Source organism: Martes martes (genome assembly GCF_963455335.1).
Source record: "Martes martes genome assembly, chromosome: 5".
In the NCBI taxonomy this organism is placed as follows: Eukaryota; Metazoa; Chordata; class Mammalia; order Carnivora; family Mustelidae; genus Martes; species Martes martes.
Window position 1 is genome coordinate 98,414,442 of NC_137892.1, and position 25,757 is coordinate 98,440,198.

The 25,757-nt window shown below is 34.4% G+C and overlaps 1 protein-coding gene across 1 annotated transcript in view; it reads right to left on the bottom strand.

Annotated features, from left to right (window-relative positions):
- ADAMTS19 (ADAM metallopeptidase with thrombospondin type 1 motif 19) overlaps positions 1 to 25,757 on the bottom strand; it is a 245,365-nt gene that overhangs the window by 165,935 nt on the left and 53,673 nt on the right. The window contains exons 5-7 of the mRNA XM_080804588.1: positions 24,105 to 24,188; positions 23,265 to 23,422; positions 7,497 to 7,540 (exon numbers count right to left, since the gene is read on the bottom strand). Of these exons, the coding sequence (XP_080660714.1) occupies positions 7,497 to 7,540; positions 23,265 to 23,422; positions 24,105 to 24,188 (286 nt within the window). The remainder of the gene's footprint in view (positions 1 to 7,496; positions 7,541 to 23,264; positions 23,423 to 24,104; positions 24,189 to 25,757) is intronic.

A 25,757-nucleotide genomic window follows, 5' to 3' on the forward strand; every position in this document is an offset into this window, starting at 1 on the left:
GGTCTCTCCTGAGAATATTCATAGCTGGTATATCTACTTTACATTACCCAAATGATCCAAGGAATCCAACCCTAGAAATTAACTTAGACACTCCTAAGGTATATGTGAATAATTTTTTTTCACAGGTGGCCCTGTGAATAAAAATTATATCTTGAGAAAAGTACCTCTTTTTCAGGCCATACAGGATTCCCACAGATAAAAGAAATTAAGAAATAAGAACTCAAATACAAAATTATAAGACTGAGTGACAAGTCACCAAAAACAAGATTCAACAAAATGAGCAAAGAGGACTACAACCAAAAGAATGTCAATAACAGAATTATTAGTTAAGTGAATGTTCAAAAGTACACTTCTAATGATTTAGACCAAACAGGGTGTTTAGAAATGAAAGACCTATTGAAATTAAAAAAAATCCTTGAAGCTGAACATGTGAAATTATTAAGAAATATAAGAAGGGGCACCTTGGTGGCTCAGTTGGTTGAGTGTCTGACTCTTGGTTTTGGCTTGGGTCATGATCTCAGTGTCATGTGGTCAAGCCCCAAGCTGGACTCCATGCTCAGTGGGGTGTCTGCTTGAGATTCTCTCCCTCTCCCCCTCCCTCTGCTCCTCCCACCCCTATGCACTCTATCTCTGAAATAAATAAATAAATTTTAAAAATGCAGGAAGAAAATAGACAGTTGGTATAAACTAAAAAATACTGAGGAGAACGTTACCTGGAACATAGCACAGAAAGTCAAAGACGGATGTGAAGATAGAAGAGATATATGGAATTAGAACAAGAAACCACAACATGATTTTGTTTAGGATTTCCCAGAAGAATGGGAGATTTTTGTTCTGATTTTAAAAAGTGTACTTGGTAATATCAGGCTTTCTTTTAAAATCACTCTCTTGGCAGAAATCTCCTTGTAATCTGAACATATATCTGCTAATGGAGTTAACATACTGTCCCTTCCCTTCCCTTTCCCTTCCCCTTCCCTTCCCCTCTCAGTCCCTCCCTCCCTCCCTTCCATCTTCCTTCCTCCCTCTCTCTTCCTTTCTCTTTTAATTTACCCTTTATGTATTCTGTTCTAAAAATGGTTGCTAGAGTCTTTGGTTCTATTTGGTTTGTATAATTCTTGTTTGTTTCTTGTTCTTGTTGGTTTCTCGTTTTTTATATTCTACGTTCTAATAATTTTGGTTATGTGTGTTGCAAATACATCAGTAATTCCAAGATTCATGTTATTTCACATTGTGATTTGCCTTACAATCAATAATGTCTTACAATTAAGAATTTCCTGCATTGTTTTTTTTTTTTTCCTCTTCAGTGGTACAATATATAATGGTAAGTCTTAAAATCAATGACAATCAAGGGACCTTAAAATCCATGAATATGGTTATCTTCTACCTCAAAGAAACCTGTTTTCCTCCCTGTGTTATTATGATATCTTTTGATACACAGAAATTTCAAATGTAAATATAGTTGAATTTATCAAGCATTTCCTTTATAATTAGCATTTCTGTGTTATTTTAAAAACCCTTGTCTGTACCTCAAAAATATAAAATTAATTTTGTATATTTTCTCTTCTGATTTTTTATAAATTTAAACCATGCAATTCATTTTAACTTGTCTCCTTGTACATAAATATCTTAACAGCATGTATTCTGCAATCACAGCGATCTGCTTTATTTGTCTATTTCCCTAACACGTGCAGCGGCCTTGTCCTGTTTATCACATACCATACTTGATAAGTGATAGAGAAGATTCCCCTTTCCTATTCTTTCTTCACTAGTGTCTTGGCAATTCTTAGGCCTAATCTCCTCTATAACATTTAGAATCAGCCTGTCAATTTTCCTCCAAAACTCTTTTAGAATTTTTATTGAAATAAATTCCATCACAAGTCAATTTGAGGAAAATACCCATTTGGTTTCACCTTTAGTCTTTCAGACCACGAGTATAGTTTATATCTTCAGCAAGTTATGCCCTCTTGGATTGAATTATAAAACAGCTCAATAATTTTCTCCATATGTCCTATGTATTTTGTTATTAGATGTATTCCAAAGAATTTTATTTTTTTCATATATTTAATAGAATTTTTGAATTAAATGTCTCACTGCCAAATGCTGGTATATAAAATGCAAGTGGTGACTGAATATTGCTTGGATATTTAACCACCTCACTCTCCTGTTAATTTTAATAATTTAATTCCATATTATTTTTTTTAAATGGAGATAATCATCACATCCACTTCATTTTAAGGCCTAAAATTTCTATTGCACTGTTGAATAGAAACAGCAAAAATAAAATTCTCTTTGTTTCTGATTTTGAGAGGAATGCTTTTAATGCTTCACTATTTTTCAAAAGATATTTATGCATTTTATATAAATATCTTTAAGTGACTTAATAAAGTTTCTACTTTGTTCTCTTTTGCCAAGAGTCTTTACCATGAATGTGTTTTCAGTTGTATGAAGGACATTTTCTTTATCTGTTGTGATGATCATATGGTTTTTATCTTTAATTGTATTACACAGTTACAGTTTAAGATTTTCTAATGTTAAACTACCGTTGTATTTCTGGAATAAATCTAAAATAAAATAACTCTACTTGGTTATTTAAAAATACCTTGTGAGATGATATCTGCTAATATTTGGTTTAGAATTCTTTCATTTCTTTCCTGAGTGAGACAAGCTTATTGATTGTTTTTCTTTCTTACACTGTCCTCTTTAGGATTTGATAAGAAATTTATATGGTTTTAATTAACCTTTTTCTATTTTCTAAAATAGCTTATATAATATTGGAATGGTTTGTTCGTGTACTTTTAGTAGAAATCATATGTAAAATCCTTAGCACTTGGAATTTTCTTGAAAAGATTTTAAAGAATTGATTATAGTTCTTTCACTATTCATAGATGAGAGAGACTATTTTTTTAGTCTGGTCTCTCAGCTAGAATTGGTCAACAGTCGAATCATGTTTCTTAGCACAACCCTAGTTTGTTGCTCTTTACACATATTTATACGTCATGATACAAACTGCTACTTTTTTTCTAATGCAAAGATCATTACCAGTTCTTAAAATAAACTACAGGGTGAGGACTGCTGACCCCACAGTCTATAAAGATTTGAGAGCACTGGATTTCTGGATTCGTTCTCTGTAAGTCATGGGAGGAGGTAATTATTTATTGGAAAGTATATTATTTTCTATGGCTACTGCAATATAGGTTACTATCTTAAATTCTCTTCATTAGAAGCTTCACCCAGCTCTCACTGGCCAACACCAAGGTATCAGAAGGCCGTCTATGCATTCTTCTGGAGGCTCTACAGGAGAATCCATTTCCTTGCATTTTCCAGATACTAAGACTACTGATTTTTCACTTTCTTCCACCTTCAAAAGCAGTAATGATGAGTTGAAACCTTCTCACATTACACCTCTCTGGGCCTTTCTTCAGTAATCACATCTCCCTCTGACTCAACTCTTCTGCCTTCCTCTTAAGCTTTTAAGGATCCTTGCAATTCCATTGGGCATAGCAAGACAGCCCAGGATAATCCCCCTATTTTTAAGTTCAGTTAATGGGCAGCCTTAATTCCATCTGCAACCTTCATTTCCCTGTGTGATGTAACCCAACCTATTCCTAGGTTCCAGGGTTGGAACCCGTACATCTTTGGGGATCATTATCCTGCTGCCACAGAAAGTAAGGCAAGTTCACCAGCACCACCAGCAAACAGTTGCCTCTTGCATCCAGAATTATATATTATTTCTCCTGAAATTTGAGATTATCACAGGGCTCACGCAACCTAAGATCTTAAAAATTCTGAATTACACTGGCACAATTCTAAGAGGTCTCTGGCTACAAAATGAATCTCAACTTCAGTAATGTTAAAAGGTGAACATGCATATGTATTAGAAGTGATGCTATGTTGATAAAAACATACAATAGCATCTTTTTCTTCCAGGATCTCTATATCTACTTACCAAACTATCAAACCATCCATGTGACAAAAACAATAGGAAAAAGTGACTGAGGAAATGGCAAAACAACTTTTACTTTTTATCCTCTAAACAGCTTTTCAAATATAAGCTTAAAAATATGTACAATTTATCAAATGAAGCATTTATTTTTAATATCCCATAACACAATTATAGCCTAACACATTTAAGATGTACGTTATCTTTTGCATCAGCAAATGAGCAAAATATTGTTACAAAGTTAAAATGCTGAAAAATAAGTTATTTCCAAGTTTGTATTTGCCATTTCTTTATGTATTTTAATTTATATAATTTTATCTGTAACTTCATTCAAACTTAAATTTTCTCACCTTCAGTCTTCTAACTGTATTGTCCTCTATTATACAAACATATCACACTATAGAGGAAAGCAGACCCATTATTCTAAGATCTGAGACAGAAGCCAGTACCACACTTACTAACAGTGATGCTGGGCAAATTTGTAACCTCTTAACAGGAATAAAAAGGGATGTGACAGATCCTAGTACATACTGAATGCCAATTAAAAATGAGCCGCCTTTGCAAATGTTACAGTTTCACAACATTCTGTGGGATCAAGAATATAGCTTCTATGGCAAAAGTGAGGAATCGAAACTTTCACAATGTGTTAAATAATGTGCCCACATCTGTGCAGATAATAAACAGCACAAGTCTGATTTGAATCTGGATATCTGACTTCAAAATCCAAACTCTGTTCTATTTTGGTGTTTTCTTTACCTATAAAGTTATGATAATAAAATAAGAGAGTTTGGATTGTGAAGGAATCAAGTGAGATAATGTTCATTCATGTGTTGCTTAAATTACAAAATATAGACTAAGTCCAACCATTGTTTTTAAAACGCAAGCATTCCTCTTCGTGAATAATTCAAGTTAATACCATAAATTCAAAGCTTTGCCTGCTGTCTTTCCTCTCTTACTATACCTACTAGGAGACTTCAGAGAAATTGCCATCTTAAGGTCATCATTCAGGTCTATATTATCCAAGCTAATAAATACAAACTTCATTTTCCTTTTTCCTTCCTTTCTTGCAAAGTTTTCATTATATAGTATCCAGTGTGAAATGGGCTGCCTTCACATCAGTAATAGATAGAAAAGTCAGGAAGGTATACACTGATGTAAGAAAAGCATTTGACAGGTGAGCCTGGGTGGCTCAGTTGGTTAAGCAACCAACTCTTGATTTCGGTTCAGGTCATAATCTTGGGGTCATGATCTCGGGGTTGTGAGACTGAATCCCACATCAGGCTCCATTCTGGGGATGGAGCCTACTTAGGAATTTCTCTCTCCCTCTGCCCATTCCTCACCCCCAGCTCCCACTCCTATTTGTACATGTTCTCCCTCTAAAAAAAAGAAGAAAGAAAAAAAAGCATGTGGCAAGATACAGCCCATAGTATTACATAAGGAGATTTTAAAATGTGTGTCAATAAAACTTTTATTGATAAGACCTAATCTTTTTTGTTTTGTGACACTAGAGATTGAGAGCTGTTAAGATGACCTGTAAGCCACGTATATTTGTTTAACTTTGGGAATAATTCAATGAGAAGTTTACCTGCTTCCTTTAATAATAGAAAAAATTACTACTATTGCCCTATATTCTTCTTTCCTTATAAATGACTATGTGAGTATCAGGGAAAATCTACCTCTTATGCTGCAAGTTACAGAAATAAAAACCTTAAGTTTATTTAAATAATAAAGATATTTACTTGCTCACACATTTGGAAGCCCAGAGGTTAGCCCACAGCCTGTGGATGAAGGGTGCAGTGATTCAACAACGCCATCAAGAAGACGACCCCAAGAGTCTAGGCACTCAGAAATCACGACAGATCTCAGGAAGGGCACTGGAGTTTCCAAATCCTATGTTATAATATTTAAAACCAGTTTCTATCAAGCTCTTCATGGACAGGTTGAACAGAGAGAGGGACTGATTATACCGCTTTCCTGATGAACTCTGATTGTCCAAATACATCAAGGTACTTCATTATTCAAATGTGCTTTAAACCAGAAAATAAGTTTCATAGATAATGCATATCACGAATATGTATGCTATTTTCAAATAGCAGATTTAGCAAGATGTGAAACACAGACATAATCAAAAGGAAACTGGTTTGCCTCATGGTAACACTTGCTTCTTTAGGCTGTGTGTCCACACTGGAAAGAGGCGGTTAGCATGCATAATTATGGGAGACACTGCCCCAGCTGCTGATTTTTCTCAGATACTTGAATGAGGCAAGAAGTGGATCTGCCTATATTAAAGAAGGCTTTAAGGGCAGTATCATTGTTTAAGTGAAGGGAAAGGTAATTGTCTCGACACAGGCTTCCTCGGTAATTCAAAGCTTGTGTGGTTAGGTTGATTAAAGCTATACATTGAGAATTAATTTCTAGAGATTCTGACAAGAAGAGGAGAACAAAACAAAACAAACAAACAAACAAAACACTGTAGCAAGCAAGTGAGAAGACATTAGAAAGATCATCCCTAAATCAAGTCAGCTTTTCCTTGGGGTGTCCAGATCTTTTTATGCTACAGCCCCTTGTGAACCAAATATTCCTTTGACTCTATCATTAAGTGCTTAACACTATAACTATTTTCCACTTACTATCTCAGATTGTCATTACCCAAGGTTGATGAGAACTTAAGATGATGGAACTAGTTAGAATTGATTTTTTAAAAATACCTGCACCCCTTTATTCTGTTTTTGCCCTTTTTAGGTTATTCATCTTACCAAGAACATATGACACATCAAAGATGGTTAAGTTAAAATACATCCTACCCTACAGAAATACAACCCACATCATATGTCAAAACCCAGACCATGATTCTTAACTATACCTTACCAATAATGCCTTATTATATACAGCTACATGGCTTAAAAATAATATATGTATATAGCAGTATAATATATGGTTATATATAGTTATGTAAATTATATAGATATATCACTTATGTTAGCAAATATGTAGCCATTCTCTCAAAATAAAGAGCTGTGGTTTCATGGATTCTACTGGGTGTGTGGTTATTGTTGTAGGAATTTAAATATCCAGGTAAAAATACAGAAAATTTACTACTTTATGTACAGAAAATCGGGGAAATGAGATGAATTTCCTTGACACAGTCTGCAAAGAATTTCAAACATACATTACTAAAAAAAGAAAAACCATTAGCCTGAAAAAGGTCAATCACATTGACATTAATACATTTTGCCTTGTTTAGCAATAATAATAGAATTTTGCTGAACCCATGTGCAGATCTCTGTGATGATAAGAAAAAAGAACTCATGAGATTCTTAAAACCTAGTTTAAAATTTTTCTCCAGTATATAGTGTATTTGTGTCTTTAGGCTGTTTCATTAATAACTGAAGTATTGACCAATGATTAAACATAAGGTTGGAAATACATACCTCCGACATTCTAAAGACATTCCATTAAAAGCAGCACTCTCAAATAATTTCCTATACTTAAACAAATGATGTGTTAAAGGTGTCCAGAATTCCTCAAAAGTGTAAAAACTTTTACATGCACTTACCAACAGTATCACATGGTTCATCTTTGTGAACACAGAAATCTTTCCTAGAAAGGAAACAGAAAATGGAAGTAAAAATAAACTTTTCCACAGTCAATAGAGATTATGTGACTCATTTTTGATGGTTACATTAACAACTGAATCATATAGTTTATCTCCAGCAATTTAACAGAACTGAAAATAAGATTAAATTTTAATTCTAAGAAAAAAATGAGAATTTAAATTAAATTTTTAAAAAAGATTTTATTTATTTATTTGACAGACAGAGATCACAAGTAGGCAGAGAGGCAGGCAGAGAGAGAAAGAAGCAGGCTCCCTAGTGAGCAGAGAGCCCGATGTGGGGCTCGATCCCAGGACCCCGAGATCATGACCTGAGCCGAAGGCAGAGGCTTTAACCAACTGAGCCACCCAGGTGCCCCGAGAATTATTAAATTTTTAATGACACATTTTTTTCTGATATAATCCTGAAACATGTTGTCTTATTTCATTAAATATACTTCAAAAATAAAATTCTATCTTGTTTTGAATTTTACTGGATTTCATTTTTTTATTACAAAAAATAGTACCGGGTATTAGGACACGGCTTTCTGTTTGATAAATATTGTAAGATCTCTGCTTCACAGGCAGAAAAATAATTTCCACATAGAAGAGTCAAATGTAAAAAATACAGTTTAAAACAGCAAAATATTTTATATCGTAACACTGGCAAAATTTTTAAAAGACTAATAGTAATCATTTTTAAAAGGGCATGAGGAGGGCACCTGGGTGGCTCAGTGGGTTAAGCCTCTGCCTTTGACCCAGGTTATGATGTCAGGGTCCTGGGATTGAGCCCCACATTGGGCTCTCTGCTCAGCGGGGAGCCTGCTTCCCCCTCTCTCTCTGCCTGCTGCTCTGCCTACTTGTGATCTCTTCCTCTCTGTCAAATCAATAAATAAAATCTTAAAAAAAAAAAAAGACATGAGGAAATTAGTATTTTTACACAGAGGCAGAATATAACCATGAAGAATATGCTACAACTTGCTATTTGAATACCGTATCTTGAAGAGCTTCAGAGGCAAACTATATGAAAGCACAATTTTATCTACCTTTTCAATTTTACTAGTTATGTGACCTTTGGCAACTTACTGAACCTTCTTGTGCCTCTGTTATCTCTACAGAAAAGAGGGTAAAAAAGACACTATCTACCATGTAGGTTTATAGCGCAGGTTAGGAGATTTAATAAGATTAAATCTTATTAGATTTATTTAATAATATAGATTAAATAAATAAATAATAAAGATTAATTTAATAAGACATACCTACATACACACATTTACTTATTTATTTAAAGCAAGGGGTAGGGCAGAAGGAGAGGGAAAAGCCAATTCCAACTGAGCAGGGAGCTGAGCAGGGAGTTCAATGCAAGACTCGATCCCAGGACCCGGAGATCATCACCTGGGCCGAACTCAGATGCTTAACTGACTGAGTCTCTATGTAAAGAACACTTTAATGTGAGTTTAGTGAATGTGTTGGATAAGTAAACACAGAGAAAACTTAAAAACAATGCCAGACACCTACTAAGCTCTCCAAAATTAGTTGTTCATGTTTTTGTTGTTTTGTTCTTCTTGCTGCTATTTCTATACTATAATTTAAGCAATTTCCTACTGATGAGCAAAGATGTTTAGATTCTACAGAATTTTTACTATTAAACAATACATTAGTTAGTCTTTGTGGGTGTGCGAGAGAGAAAGAAAAAAAATTTTTTTTATTCCTCACTCTGTTATAGCCATCTGAATGCCGTTTCTAAATTAAAAATCATAAAATTAAGTGCAACCCTCCTGTCAATTACACCAATGACATCTACACTTTGATGATTAAAATGGTTAGTTTTCAATTCACATTTTCCCAGCTCATCAGCAACATCTGTGATTTAATATCTGTGCAGGTTTATAAATGTCCCATGCATCTTTAAAATGTAAAGAAATAAACAAAAAACCCAACCCTTAAATATAGAGAACTGGAGGATGCCAGACGGGACGTGGGTGGGGGGAATGGGTGAAAGGTTAAAGGATTTTGGGGCGCCTGGGTGGCTCAGTGGGTTAAAGCCTCTGCCTTCGGCTCAGGTCATGATCCCAGGGTCCTGGGATCGAGCCCCGCATTGGGCTCTCTGCTCGGCAGGGAGTCTGCTTCCTCCTCTCTCTGCCTGCTTCTTTGACTGCTTGTGATCTCTGTCTGTCAAATGAATAAATAAAATCTTTAAAAAAAAAAAAAAGGTTAAGGGATTTTAAGAATATATGTATGGTGATGAACAGTGAGTAAGGTATAGAAATTTGAATCACCTGAAAGTAATTTGTACACCTGAAAGCAATGTAACACTGTATGTTAACTATCCTGGAATTAAAATTTTTAAAATGTATATTTTCAAATGGTTTGGAACAAAGCTATACATGTGCATTAGATCTAGCTACATACCCAACTCTGACATAAAATTGCTTAAGAAAATTAGAAATTCTAAATTTATTTTTAAATCTGCTACTGAAAAAGACATGTTAAAATTCCATTGTGGTTATACATTTGTTGTTTCCTTCTGATTCTGCTAATTTTTCCTTATGTTGAAACTAAGTTAACTCTCTGAATTTTTATAATTTATTTTTAATTATTTTTTACTATTGTATAGAAACTCTATGTACCCTAATGTTTTCTGTATTAAAGTTTACTACATCTGACATTAACAAATATTAATATACTAGTAATACATTGATATTTTCTTGGTATTTTTTTCTTTGTTTTACTTTCAGCTTTCATTTTCTCCAAGTCTCTTATAAACAGCATATGGTTAAAATTATAAAACCTAATTATATAATATAAAAATGAATTAAGGGTGCCTGGGTGGCTCAGTGGGTTAATAAGCCGCTGCCTTCGGCTCAGGTCATGATCTCAAGGTCCTGGGATCAAGTCCCGCATCGGGCTCTCTGCTCAGCAGGGAGCCTGCTTCCCTCTCTCTCTGCCTGCCTCTCTGTCTATTTGTAATCTCTGTCTGTCAAATAAATAAATAAAATCTTTAAAAAAATGAATTTAATATTTTATTATGGATATATTTGGATTTCTTTATTATTTGTTTCTTCTTTATTATTTGTTAATTCTATTTCCCATTATACTTTCCTTCCTATCTAGTTTTATTTTCCTTTCTTTTTTTTTGCCACTACTTGAAAAATAACATTAGATTGTGTTTAATTGTTACTTCCACATTTAAATGGCATTGTATTATTTTCCTATTGCTGCTGTAACAAATTCCACAAATACAATGATGTAACATAAATGTATCATCTTACAGTTTCAAAGTCAGAAGTTTGGAGTTCACTGGGCTAAAATCAAGGTATGAGGAGTACTGGGTTCCTTCTGGAAGCTCTAGGTAAGAATCCATTTCTTTGCCTTTCCCAGCTTCTAGAGGTTGCTGTACTTCTTGACTCACAGTTCCCTTCCATCCTCAAAGCAGACAATGGTATCACTTGCTTGGTCTCCTTCCATCATCACATCTTCTCCTCTGACTCTCTTGCCTCCCTCTTTTCCTATCACCTGAGATTACATTAGGCTCCCTAGGTAATCGAGGATAATCACTCAATCTCAAAATCTGAAACATAATCACATCCACAAAGACCTTTTTCCAGAATGTACGATAACATAGTCACAAGGTCTATGGATTAGAACAGGGACATTATTCTGCCTACCACATTCACTTGAATGTCTAGAGTTAAAAATTATCTTCAGGCTCCTCCTGAAGAAAGGACATCAAATGCTTTTAATTCAACCCCACCCTTCAGTCTTTCATGTTATTTTTTTTTCATGTTATTTTTATTTGACATTATAATTCTATCTCAATTTTTCAAATCTCAACTTAGATTTTCTAAACCATTATTAGATTTGCCCATGTATTTAGCAATATATTTTCTCAGTAATAGGTTGGATCTTTACTTTCTAGAGAGCTCCTTATTCTTTAAGTACATCCTTCAGGATTTCGTTCAGTGAGGATCTATGAATAATAAACAGTTCCAGACTTTGTTTCCCATGTGTTTATTCATAATGAGACAGCAGCCACGTACAGAATTTTAGGTTAATTTTACTGGCCCTCAGCCAGTGACAAAGAGTATTTCATTTCTTTCTAGCATTCATAAATAGAGAAGTCCATGTATATAAAATATATATTTACAAGTTGGTGTGTGTATATATACAACTATAAGTTGGTGATCAACTGGCTCTTCTTTTATGCATTTGGTTTCTGGTTTTGCAGTCCCACCTTGATGTGTCTAGGTACTGATTTTGATTTTATTTATCTTCTTTGGTACTTGGCATGTTATCTAATTTGAAGAACCTATAAACACATACAAATTCTTATTATCTATTTAGCCTATTTCTCTCATACTCCCTTTATTGTGCTATAACTCCATTAGATATATTTTTGATTTTCTCATTCTGATGTCTGTAACTCTAAAGCACTCATTTGTAATTCCATCTTTTAACAACTCTAGCAGCCTTCTGGAAGGATTCCTCAGATCTGTCATCCAATCCACTAGTGCTCTCTTCAGCTGTATCTAATTTATTCTTAACTCAGAAATTGAGATTTTAAGTATAAGTACATTCCTTTTATAGATGTTCTATTTCTTCAATTTTCAAATTAACTTGTTTTCCCTGAAATATCTTATTCTTATATTTCATTTTTTGGTGTGATTGTTCAGTCATGTAAATATGATTTTTTTAAAGAATCCCAGCTTTTTAGATTATTCTTTACTGGAACTCCTGGCTCTTGCGAAGGAAGATGCTCTCATTTTGTGTTTGGAAATTCTCTTGTGAACTCACTTAGTTGTACATTATTTGCAGTTGCCTTGTGTGGTGTAAAATTGAGAGAGGGCCCCTTCAGAGTAGTTTTGCCTATGCTTTCAACAACAAGTGTTTCAGTGTTGAAATCATATTTGTGGTAATGAATACCCAGATGGGCTGTTTTTTCCTAACCTAGGGTCATGGCTAAAAGAGAAGCTTCTTGTTGACAACATGCGCTTGTCTGCTGAGTTTCTACCAGATTACATTTTTATCAAGGGCGGAGTTATCTAAGGGTTCTGGCTATATGCAATCATTTCACACCACTTTCCCACTTTACAAAGTCTCAAAGTCTTTTTTCTTCATGTGCTAAGCCTAAAAACCCAGATTTTCAGGTCCAACAAACTCCTCTCAAGGCAGTTACCATGTTACCTCAGAAGCTCTGCATTTCTTTCTTTCTTTTCTTTCCTTCCTTCCTTCTGTCCTTCCTTCCTTCTCTTTCTCTTTCTCTCTTTGTCTTCCTTCCTTCCTTCTTCCCTTCCTCCCTTCCTTTGCTCAACTGCACACATGAAAGGATTTTCCATTATATTTTTTGTACAATCCCAAGAGGTTTCTAATGGAACAGTTTTGATTATCTAGTCAGTCAGATTATCACATAATTAAAGGAAGTGGATTCAATTTAACATAGCATATAGTAATTAAGTTTAGAGAAATACATATATATTGTTAACATTAAATCTTAATGTATATAGAATCAAGCAGATAGACCTTATCCTATTGTTATACTTTCTATTATGCAGGTCCTTTCACCAAAGTATTAAAAAGACTGTATAACTGCCTCGATGAGATCTTTGCATTGACCTCAAATAATATTTAACTTTTTTCAAAGATATCTTCCTACAAGTGGACATGATATTAATTATGAATTACTGTAAAAATTAGTGATCACTACAATATTGCCATTTCCTTTCCACAAGGTTGGAGCAGAAAGAAAAAGTTTGAGTGAATAGCCATGGATATGAATGGACTACAGAATGAGGTAACTTAATATCAACAATTAATCATTATAACTTTTTACTATTCCTTCTGGCACATATCTGACAGACATGACTTCTATAAAATAGATATAGAATCAACCCTTGATTACTAGAGTAAAGGAGGGAAGGGAAAGGTAGAGTTCAAAAGATGAAACATAACCTTAAATAATATATTTTCAACACAAGGCACAAAATGGACTTAATATAAACTTAATACATTTAAATCATATTCAGTATTTAGGAATATGTTTACTGTCCTGCAGTTATTAATAACAAAATAATACTAGTTTGTTTGTTTATCACATGATTTTCTTCACAAAGAATCACCTGAACTTTTATTATTCCTGGGAAACTCTTAGCTAAGAACACTTCTCTGATACTTCACTAGGATTCAGAGAAGGCATAAATGGAGACCCTCTTGCAGGTTATCCTTTTTTCTTCCTTTCCCTACTTAATTAACTCCACCCTTAAATATTTGGCTTTGGTTTGTTTTAGCAGCCATGCTTTCTCCTGCCTCTGGTTTATACTGTATATCAGAGATATGTTTGGTCTAGACAAAGCCCACTGTAGAGACCTCTCACTGGACTGCAAGGGAGTGGGTCATACCCAAAATGCAATATACACAATGCAGTGTTACAATGTGCTATATATAATGATAACTGTGTATTTCCAAACAATAGGAACAGCAACACATGCTTTCACTCATTTAAATTTTTAAATGTTTTTTCTCAAATAGTCTATTATTTTTTATTCTGTAAAATCTGAAAAAAAACTTGTTGATCCATTCTGGATTACTGAAAGTTGGCTGTTACCACTTGATATATTAATCTTCACTGTACAAAACACCTTTTTTTTGTATATAGAAGATACAATCTTATCAATATTACTTGCATATGCCTTAAAAATCTACTGTTCCAACTAAATTAATGCTTTAAAGTAGGCTAATTTTTGTTAATTATTAAAAAGCAAATAGCAAAGAAAAAAATTTTCATGAACTACACAGAATGTCCATCAGAATAGAGTGTCTTAATATTTATACTTTGTTTTTTTTTGTTTTTTTTTTTTTATTTTTTTTTTTTAAGATTTTATTTATTTATTTCACAGAGAGAGAGATCACAAGTAGGCAGAGAATCAGGCAGAGAGAGGGGGAAGCAGGCTCCCTGCTGAGCAGAGAGCCAGACGCGGGGCTCGATCCCAGGACCCTGAGATCACGACCTGAGCCGAAGGCAGAGGCTCAAACCACTGAGCCACCCAGGTGCCCCTATACTTTGTTTTTATGTTAAATAAACACAGAAGACATTGGGACATGGAGAGGAGAAGTGAGTTGGGGGAAATCAGAGGGGGAGACAAACCATGAGAGACTGTGGACTCTGAGAAATAAATTCAGGGTTTGGGAGGGAAGGGAGGTGGGGGTTTGGGTGAGCCTGGTGGTGGGTATTAAGGAGGGCACATATTGCATGGAGCACTGGGTGTGGTGCATAAACAATGAATTTTGGAACACTGAAAAAAAATAAAGTAAAATTTTAAAAAAAAAGATCTTTTTGAAAATACATGCCCAAATTAGAAAGACAACTCTAAATAAATGAGGGAAATTTTATCGGAAATTTTATCCTGTTAAAGTTAATCAATCGAAATACCATGCCCTAAAACTTCAAAGTTAAACTAGTGAACTGCATCCTTTTCGAATATCCAAGACACAAAACAAAATTTTGTACATCTGAACAAAACATTCATCGGAACACTTGTCCCCAGGATTATAACTGAAAGTTTTTAAAGTTTTTAAAAATCCAAGAGATTGCTTGACAGCCACTGAGGAAGACCCTAACTATCTCCTGAGCCCCAGCATCTCTCTACTGGTCAACCAGCTTCAAATATATAAAATATATATTTTATATATATAATATTTCACCAGCTTCTAATCACAGAATTTGTCTCCTCACCCTATCCTGACCCACACCCACTTTTCCCAGAGCATCTAAAGTGAATAATACAGTAGGAAAATCATCCAAACCTAGTGGTTGACATTTCTAAAATTTCCATGCTCACTGCCTTTCTTGATGTCTAGTTCAACTCTTCCTCTCATTTTAAGTACTACATAGAATTTTCTAAGTGCTACATAGATTTTCTCCATCTACCAAAAATTCCAGAGAGACACCTCTTTTGTGCTCAACTTGGGCAAAATTGGTCTCTGTGGCTCAAAAGCAACAACTGATGTAGGAAAACATATCCATGTGGTGGTGGAACATATTCAGAACCTGAATGTAACTACTGATAAGGAGGAATGGAAGAGGTTATCTGACATTTTTATTAAAAGTAAATGATCAGATATATTTAGCTCCTTTCTACATCAGAAGATATAGAAATCAAATTTATCGCAGGAATACCATGCCTGGTTGTATACATTGTGCACTGCTTAATTCTCAGGGTACATTTATATATACAACAATATAAAAATCCCTCATAGTGCACAACCTACACAGTTGGATGGCTTGGGTTCATTAAGTACCTCTTATATGCCAAGCAGTGCATAAAAGGGAAGAATACAAAGATAAGTGAAAAAGGTTTCTACTTCAAAGACAAAGAAAAGGGTGACACACAATCATTTCTATAATGTGATAAGGGCCCCATAATCAGTTAGAGGTTTAGGGAATTGTATTAAATAATGAATAGTTCTATTTTGCAATTCCCTTTCCCAGCAAACAAAAGGAGAGAGAAATACCCACAATAGATGATACCAAATAATATGGTAATGCAGAAAGTTAAAGAACCACATAAAAATCAAAATCTTCACTGTAGGGCCAAGAATCACTGAGTGTAAAGTATATTCAGATGTAGACAGAAAGGGATTTTTTTTTTCTTTTTCTAAACATACAATACATCATATCATAATGCATGAGGCTGCAACATAACTATTTGATTTACATAATGTGAAACAAGGGACTTCATCTGTAACTAAACAACATGATAAAACTATGACAAATGTACTGCTTATTTTCAAGGGCACTTAGAGTCCTTTGCCCAGCCAGTTTCTACTCAGCAAAGAAATGAAAAAAGCAAATTATTTTTTAAAAATGCGAGGTCTTTTCTCCAAAAGCGCTGTTAGTACCCCTCAGGACTACTAAAAAAATAAATTGTGAGCAGCATTTTAAAAAACTCTGATCAGATAATAATTCTTAATCTTTAATTCTTCCACTGTCAACCTCTTTAAAGAGGGCCCAAGTAATGTATTTTTAGCTTCAAAAAAATCAACGTTGGGGGGAGGTTGATGGGGGATAGTGATTTGTTTGCTGCCTAGACCCATGATCATGCAAATTGAAATTCTCTCATCCTTGGTTCCTGTTGGCTCAGTGTGTCTGAAGACTGCATCACAGAGTTTCATAATGTGAGTTTATGGAAATGATAACTATTAGAATCTGGCAACTGGGAAGGCCAATAAATTCTGTTCAAGTTCTGATTTATATTGAAAAAAAAAATGAAATGGAGCCTTTAATTTCCAAGAATGAAGATACATCTTGAGAATAAGTCTCATTGTGCAGCTTTATGGTGCCCTGGGCTATACCTATAAATGATTCATTCAGATATTATTCTATGAGTTGTATCAAATTAATATATTTCTACCATTTGTATATCTTATTAAACTTTCTATTTCACTTGCCAATGGAATTAGTTTAAAACTAACTTTCAGAAGTAGTGCACATAAACCAAAAATATTTCAGTAAATATGAGAAGCTAAGATATCATTAGCAAAATTAAACTCTAAATTTTTTTTAAACTCTCAATTTGAGTATTTTCAAGAGAAACTTATGTCTTCTCCGCGATTTCAAGGAGAAATGTGATAATTACACTAAGAAATCATAGAGTTGACAAATGGGAGGACATGTTTTGTGTTTCTGTTACTATGAGCCCATAAGCACTGGGTCAGCTTTAAAATATGTACTTCATTTTATCACACAGAACAATTTAACAAATATATTGTGGCAGATAGGCTTGGATATATGAAAACATTATTTATTTTATTTGAAACCAAAATTAACAGCTATCTAAAATTCCTTCCTACTAATATGCTCACATAACATACAACATTTAATAATTATCTAAGATAAGAATATACTAGAAATTGGTTACACGGAGGTTAGCCTATCACATGTGGATGAGATCATGGAGTCCATGGAGATTTAAATTTTTGTTTTATGTTTCACAATGTCCTTACAAAGCTAAAGATTTGATCACCCTTATGTTTAAACGAACTAAAAAGGGATTCTTCTCCCTCAGTTACCCAAAACTTTCATTTAGACTTTACTGATCAAATGGTACTAGGCCACTTAGAATAGACATAACACATTCCCTCTGGTGGGTTGATTTTCACTTTTATGGCACTGATAAGGAGTGGTATGAAGAAAGAGACATCCTTCAAATAAGCCTCATTCCCAGGGGGAGGTAAAGAGAGAATTATTAGTCAGCAGCTATCAGTATTTCATATGTGTATAACCTTTGAGAGTTTTTTTTTCCTATTTCAACCAAAATTTTTTCTATTTTCTATTTTATTTCTATTTATTCCCATGTGATCCAAAAATCAAAAGCAAATTATTAGGTCTTATTCTAAGTCCTAGCTATCAGAGTACAAAAAATTGAAGTCAACATTTCTACTAAAGGATTGAAGAGGTGTACAAAGATTTTTTTTCCCCCATAAAACATGAAAACCATAGCAAATTTTGCCCCTCAACAAAGACTTCTGCTTTGGGTTTTGAGCAGAAAGCTTGTTTAGACAATGAAACTTTTATTTTCTATCCATAACTAAAAGATCCCTTAGAAATAACCAGAATTATATAGAAATAACCAGAATAGTCAGAATGCATTAGCCACAAATAGGTTTTATAAACTTGTCACCTGATGAAATCTGTCTTCTTTCTCATGCTTGTTAGGTGTTTGAAATAATGCTTCTGAGACTAAAGAGGATGATACTCATAATTTGATTACTAATTCATATTGTTTTCCTCATTAAAATGTAGTATATTTCTTACAGAAATTTGAGAAATATAAGAATAAAGTTAAAACATTAGCCTATAATCCCACTATCTGGGAATACTTATAGTTAACATTTTAAAGTCTGTTTCTACAGTTTTATTTCCTATGTATTCATATAACTAAATACATTGTACATAACTAAATACATGTAAAATATATACAATATTAGGATCATACTCTCTACATGCAAGTCTTGCCCCACCAGTACTGTGACTTCAATGTCATTCCTCATTTCTTTTTTTTTTTTTTAAGATTTTATTTATTTATATGGCAGACAGAGATCACAAGTAGGCAGAGAGGCAGGAAGAGAGAGAGGGGGAATCAGGCTCCTCTCTGAGTAGAGAGCCCGATGCGGGACTCGATCCCAGGACCCTGAGATCATGACCTGAGCCAAAGGCAGAGGCTTTAACCCACTAAGCCACCCAGGTGCCCCTCATTCCCCATTTCTAATACCATTTTTCTCTTCAGTCCTGAAAAAAGAATCTATTGCGTCCACTATTTTTTTCTTATGTTATAAAGGTTTAAAAGCCACACTCTTAACTAATCCTTCTTACTTCCCTTGTTGCTAGCTTTCTCTAGCAATACAAGACAAAATAAAATGTTCTAGAGCATACCTACTGTAGTAACAGATGATTCTTAAATGTATTAAGATAATGTGGGATGAAATTATAATTCTTCCAAAATTTTTTGAGTGTAGGAGTGTAGTTGACCCACAATGTTACATAACTAGAATTTTATTAAAAAGGAAAGTGAATTTTAACTATGGGCTGACAAAACTAAATATAAAAACATTTATAATATAATCATACAACAAATGGTCTTTCTGATAGTGGGTCTTTCACATGAGTACGAGTCTACACAGGATCTTAAACAATTATTTTTTTGGAGTAAAATTATTGAATATTCACTGTTTGGTAGGTATTATACAAGATGTCTTCTATTTTTGTCCCGGTACTACTATCCTCACTTTGTTGATAATGACAAGACTCAGACAGGTCATTTAATCAATTTAAGATAACCAGCTAGTATTTGGACAAACACAGGTCATTTTTATCTGATCATCTCTCTTACTGAGTTTTAATCTTTTTTATATTTATATATTATATGTGTGTATATGCATATATACAAATATACATTTCTAATACAAATGCTTTGGTAGACAGAGGTATTGCCACTATTTTCTCCAGTCCAGGGCTTGTCTTTTCATTTTCATATCAATGTCTTTTGGACATAAGATGGCTTAAATTTTGGAGATGTCCAAATGATTATTTTTAAGAATTTTTGATTAGTGCTTTTCTTGTATCCTATCCAAGAAATTATCATCCTCCCTATAGTCATGTAGATTTCCTCTGTTTTTCTTTCTTCTTTCTTTCCTTTTCTTTTCACTGAGAGTTTGATAGCTGTAGCTTTCATGTAGCTTCCTATGCCCCATAATGAATTAACATCACACAAGGTGTAAAGCAGGAATGAAATTCATTTTCCTCACGTGGTTATCCAGATGTTGTAGAGCCATTTCATTGATAAACTACCTTCCTGTGAAGGTGGGTTTTTCTGAGAGTCAATTGAACATATCTATATGGGTATATTTCCAGATTCTTTATTCCACTTCATTCATCTTTGCCAAGTTTCTGCCAAACCCCCATTGTTTTGATTACCAAATCTTTATAATAAGTTTTGAAATCAAATAATGTAAGCCCACCCAGTTTATTCTTCTTTTACAAAATTGTTTTGACTCTTCTCTATCTTTTCTTTTTCCAAATACATGTTGGAATCAGCTTGCCAATTTTTACAACAACAACAAAAAAGATGGCACAAACTTTCACTGAGATTATGGTGACTCTCAGACAATGTGGGGAAGATGGCCTTCTTGATAATATTTAGTCTTCCAATAAATAAAAACCTTTATTTAGATCCTTAATTTCTCTCAGCTGTGCTATGGAGGTATCATTTTAGAGGTTTTGCCCATTTTTTGTTACATTATTCTTATATCTTTTATGGTTTGGGAGGTTACCATAAAATTTTCCTAACTTTTGGGGCACCTGGGTGGCTCAGTGGGTTAAGCCTCTGCCTTCGGCTCAGGTCATGATCTCAAGGTCCTGGGATCGAGTCCCGCATCGGGCTCTCTGCTCAGTGGGGAGCCTGCTTCCCCCTCTCTCTCTGCCTGCCTTTCTGCCTACTTGTGATCTCTCTGTGTCAAATAAATAAATAAAATATTAAAAAAAAATATCCTAACTTTTCATTTCTACTATATATAAATAAAATTGTTTTTAATCAATTGGCTTTATATTCTATGGCGTTGAAAAATCCAGTTACAACTTCTGGCAATTTTGCTGCTATATTTCTTAAAATTTTCTTTGTATGGAGGTAGATCATCTGTAAAGAGAAATGCTTTGTATTTTTTCTTCCCAATATTTATATCTTTCTTTTTCTTTTTCCCACCTTACTATACTGGCTCTGATTTCAGTACAAAACTGAATAGAAGTATAAGAGTGGGCATCCCTGTCTCGCTTCCAATCCTAATGGGAAACATTCAGTTTTCACCATTAAGTATGATGTCAGCTGTAGATTTTGTGTGTGTGTGTGTGTGTGTGTGTGTAGATATCACTTCATAGATTAAAAAAGCGTGTTGAAGAATTCATTGAGAGGGGCACCTGGGTGGCTCAGTCAGTTAAGCATCTGGCTCTTGATTTCAGCTCAGGTCATGATCTCAGGATCCTGAGACTAAGCCCTACCTTGAGCTCCATGCTCAGCAGGGAGTCTGCCTGAGGTTCTCTCTCTCCCCCTTCCCTCCTTCCACTCTCTCTCTCTCTCTGTCTCTCTCAAATAAATAAGTCTTTTTAAAAAAGGTCACTGAGACTTTTTGTTGATAGGGTTCCCCTCCATCTCACACATTAGAGATACCATCTTTATTGTCTTTTGGACTCATTTTTTTCTGATGGGAAGTCAGTCATCAATCTTAACATTATTTCCCCTATGTAACTTCTCTCTTTCTCTGGCCAATTTAAAACTTATTTCTGTATCTCTGGTTTTCACTCATCTACCTAAGATACACCTAGGCCTATAAGGGTTGTGGTTTTGGTTTTTGGTTTTGTTTTGTTTTGTTTTGTTTTCCCATCAATTTAGGAAACAATTTTGCCATTACATCTTCAAATAATTTTTCTTACCCATTCTCATTCTCTTCTGTTGAGATTCCGATTACAATACGTTGATCAGTAAATGCAACATGTGAACTATCTCAGGATGAGTTTCTATTGACTACTTTTCCTTGACCATGGTCACATTTTCATGTTTCTTTGCTTGGCTAATTTTTATTATGTTTGAGACACTGTAAATGATAATGCTACAGAGATTCAAGATTCTGTTATCTTCCTCTGAAGAGGGCTGACTCTTGTTTTAGAAGGGATTTCAATTACTGGCAGGTCACTCTGAACTTAGACAAGGTTTGAGTGGATTCCTTGGGAGGGAGGATCTATCTAAATCTCAACATAATTCCCAAGCTTTTGCAAGTTGGTGGAACTCAACCTCCAAATTCTATCTTCCCTAAATATCTTTAGGTGCTTGGTTTCAGGCTTTGTTAGGGTAGGTCAGAGCAGACATTTCTGCGGATCAAGGTCCCTACTATGAAGGCTCAGCCTTTCTGTTTTCTCAGCTAAATATCAGGAGTGATGGCAAGGTATTAATCAGGTTGCTTCACTCTTGTAGCCTGAATCTACTCAACTCCTAGTATCTTTTAAAAATCTAACCTCCATAGTTGTAGCACTCTGATGCTTTTGGAAAGTTTCTATCTATATATATTTAGACCAGCCTTGCAAAGTACTCACAGATGGTCTGCACATGGACTTCTTGGCACCATTCCTTGCATAGGACCCTCATCTCTGGTACCCTCCGCAGGACCACTGTGCTCTACCTAGATTCCAGCTTGTTTTACCAAAGAATTGTCCTGGCAAAAAGCTGGGTTGACTGTGAGGCTCACTTAATAAATTTTCCTTCTTTCAGAGATTGCAGTATGGTATAGGTCATGCTCCACTGACTAAAACATTTGCCTCATTAATATTCTTCCATTTTTATCCTGGTTTATTGTATAAGTCCAGTAGCAGGCCCACTTACATAGCTGGAAGTAGAAATCCGATTGCGTTCTGGATATGTATTTTTTTCACCTTTATAAATTATTTATCATTAGATAGTTTTTACATAATTCAGCAACAAGAAACTATCATGAAGTTAATATACCCACTACGTAAAATCATGTTTTAGATGTTACTGCATATTCTGGGATGTGAAATGTCGATACTATTGATACTAAAATTAAATTGCCAGAGAATAATGAATTACTATTCATTTTTAGTATTTCTAAGCAAGAAATTTATTATTTCTACCATAGAGTGCTCATATAGAGTATGTTGTTGCTCCTTATTTCACCTTTTTATATTTACCCTTAATGCTCCATTACAAATGTGTGTTAGTGGTATAGACTTTCACAATGCAGCCAAAAATTAATTAGCTGGAGATTTAATTGAAACTTTTTCTTCAGACGGTACCAGAGAGTTTATTAATTGTGGAGTTTAACATATTGGGTGCTTGGTGATGACTGAAAAACACACAGTGTAGGTGAAGGTTCATTATTTTGAAATTCCACCAAAATTCCCTTATCATCACCAAAGGTTTTGTCTTCATATTGGAAATTGAGGGTAAAAATCTTTTCTGAATTACCTAGCCAAAAATTTTGTCAATATGCCACCTAAAATGTGCCTGTTCAGAAATCAGTTATAATAAATTGAGGGAGATGACAAAAATCATTATACCAAAAGTTTTTTGGAACATAAAACCTGGAATAAAAGCATTCACTGAAGAAATTAATCTGATTAACAGCACAGCCATTGAATTAAGAATGTCATTTAATTGGCTTTGGAAAATTTACCTTGTTATAAGTATAGCTGCATCCACTGAAGTCATGTCCTCTCCCCAGCTTGTTGACATCTCTAAATGTATATCATTCTTTTTGCCAAATTCTTCATGCTGCCACTTACAAAAACTCTCTAGCATCTTCTCTCCATGGTGCCCAATGTATAGATCTGCCTGCAAAAGAAGATATTTCACTTTAAGGCAAATTATTCTCAGATATACCAGAAACTAAAAACTGAGGAGACATCATGAATTACTAAAGCAGACTGCTGACCATAACAACATTAATTAGAGTCTGGAAGACATTCAGAATTAATTTAGCCTGAGCTGAAAATCTTGAAACTTTGTGAGGGTACAATAACTACAAAATATGTTCCATGCTCTTCTGAAAAAGAAGAGAGGTGAATTAAGAATGTGGAACTTTGAGACTTAAATAACTTAATTATTTCTACAATTTAAGAACAAATGTTTTCCAAAGTTCTAGTTAAGCAGCATACTTTAAGAGTACCGCAGAATATTCTCTAAAATGAATTACAGATAAGAAAAGGTTTCAAAAGCACAGGTTTAAATAAGAAAATAAAACTGTCATTAAAAATCACTTTTAAAAATTACATCTTGGAAAGTTAAGGTTTGTTGTCAGGAACCTTGGAAACTAAGAACGTTCCATTTTTAGAATAAAACCGAGGTATTAACCAAATCTAAAGGCCAGTTTCATATATAGTTTAAGGGATTTCGTGCATATTTCTGGATTTTCAAGTCAATAAAAAGCACACTCCTCACATTCACTTTACTTAAAAGTACCTGAACACAACTTCTCACCCCACTTAATAGGACAAAAAACTCAAGACTTTCTTACTGGAGTTTCATGGAGCAGAATAAGCTTTATCACACGAAGATTGACCTGCACACCAAGACTCTTGTGCTGGAAAAGGTTAAAAACCTAAAAACAAATAAAAATAAAAATCCTGAAATAAAACTGAAAATCATATTTATATTTCTTAAAGCCCAAACATAGGAGAAGTCTCAATTTTTTTGGGTATGTGTGTGTGTGTGTGTGTGTGTGTATATCCCAACTTAAAAACATTTAAGTAATTTTAAAATTAGCTTAATAGGCAAGAATAACTTAGGTAATTCATTTTAAATACCAAGAAATTTAGACCTAGCCTTCTGAGATACTCATCACAACCTTAACTCTGTAGGCTTTCAGTGGGATACAGAGGGAAGGCTGGCCTTTCACAATACTGAAGACAAGCATTTTAGTAACCAAACCCTAGAATTTTTCTTAAGACCACAAAATGCCAGTGTCCTCCTTTCTTCTGAGAAACAGTCCTGAAAACTGAGCCTGCTTTATGCCACTTCCCGATTCGTTCCTTTGAGTATTTTTTCTTCCCAAGCTAGCTGCCAAAAGGGAAAAGGTTTTCAAAGCTCTTCTCTTCAATGTTACCCAGGAAGACAAGCTCACAGGCCACTGTTGATTAATGGTATCAGATCCTCATTTACAACTGTTTTTCCCAAAGGATGGTGTGTGTAGCAATGCTGGAAAGCAAGGTGAATTTTTATGTGGTACCTTGATTTTTTGTAAGATTTAGTATTTGCTTAATTTGTCATAGATTATAAAACCAAACCCCTACTTTCAGATCTAGAACTACTTTGAAGAAACTGAAATTGGTAGTCTATGTTAGTCTACCTGGTACCAGAATGCTGGCGAGTGCTCTGGAAGTAGCTGAACATAGAAATGACAGAAGGGTGGGAAAATCTGTTCACCGCTCAAGTAAGCCAAATGGTAGAAATGAGCAAAGACAGTAAAAATGGAATTTTGTGAAACATCATATATTTATCCTTGAATCAGGGGCTCCTACCTGCCTTACATGGTAACTGGAATTATAAACGACATTTGCCTTTGGCTTTTACTTATGTTCATTCTCCCCTAAGAACCACTCTTCACTACAACCTTCTAATTCTGTTTTGCAGGAAGTTTAACCAACAGGGTAGGCAATTAAGTCAAAGGATTCATTTGGTAATAAACATCTGTAAGATGCTAGGTACAAACTAGATTTTTGCAGTCCAGAAATTGTTAACTGAACTAAGCTATGTGTGATCCAGCTGATTAAAAACTGAGCTAACTGCTATTAGGTTTTATTCATAAACTAGTATTATATCTGACATCAAATTTTACATACCTAGGTAAGAGCTCAGTGGATTATTAGCCTCCACTTTTGTTCCACCTCATAAGGTATAGTACTTTGGGTGGGGCCATGCATACAAAAAATCTAACATTTCTAATTTCAGCAAATGCCCTTTTATAAGAGAATGAAAAGAAGGGCAGAAACGAAGAAAGAAAAGACAAAAGAAAAGAAAATAGAGAGTTTGCCACATCAAAATCAACAATAAGGAGGTTTCTTTTACTAGAAGATGTGAATTATTATTTTGATATCTTTTGAGATGGAGCAATTTGGCATACCCAAAGCATTTTTTTTTACTGATGTCAATAAAAAGAAAGGAACAGTAA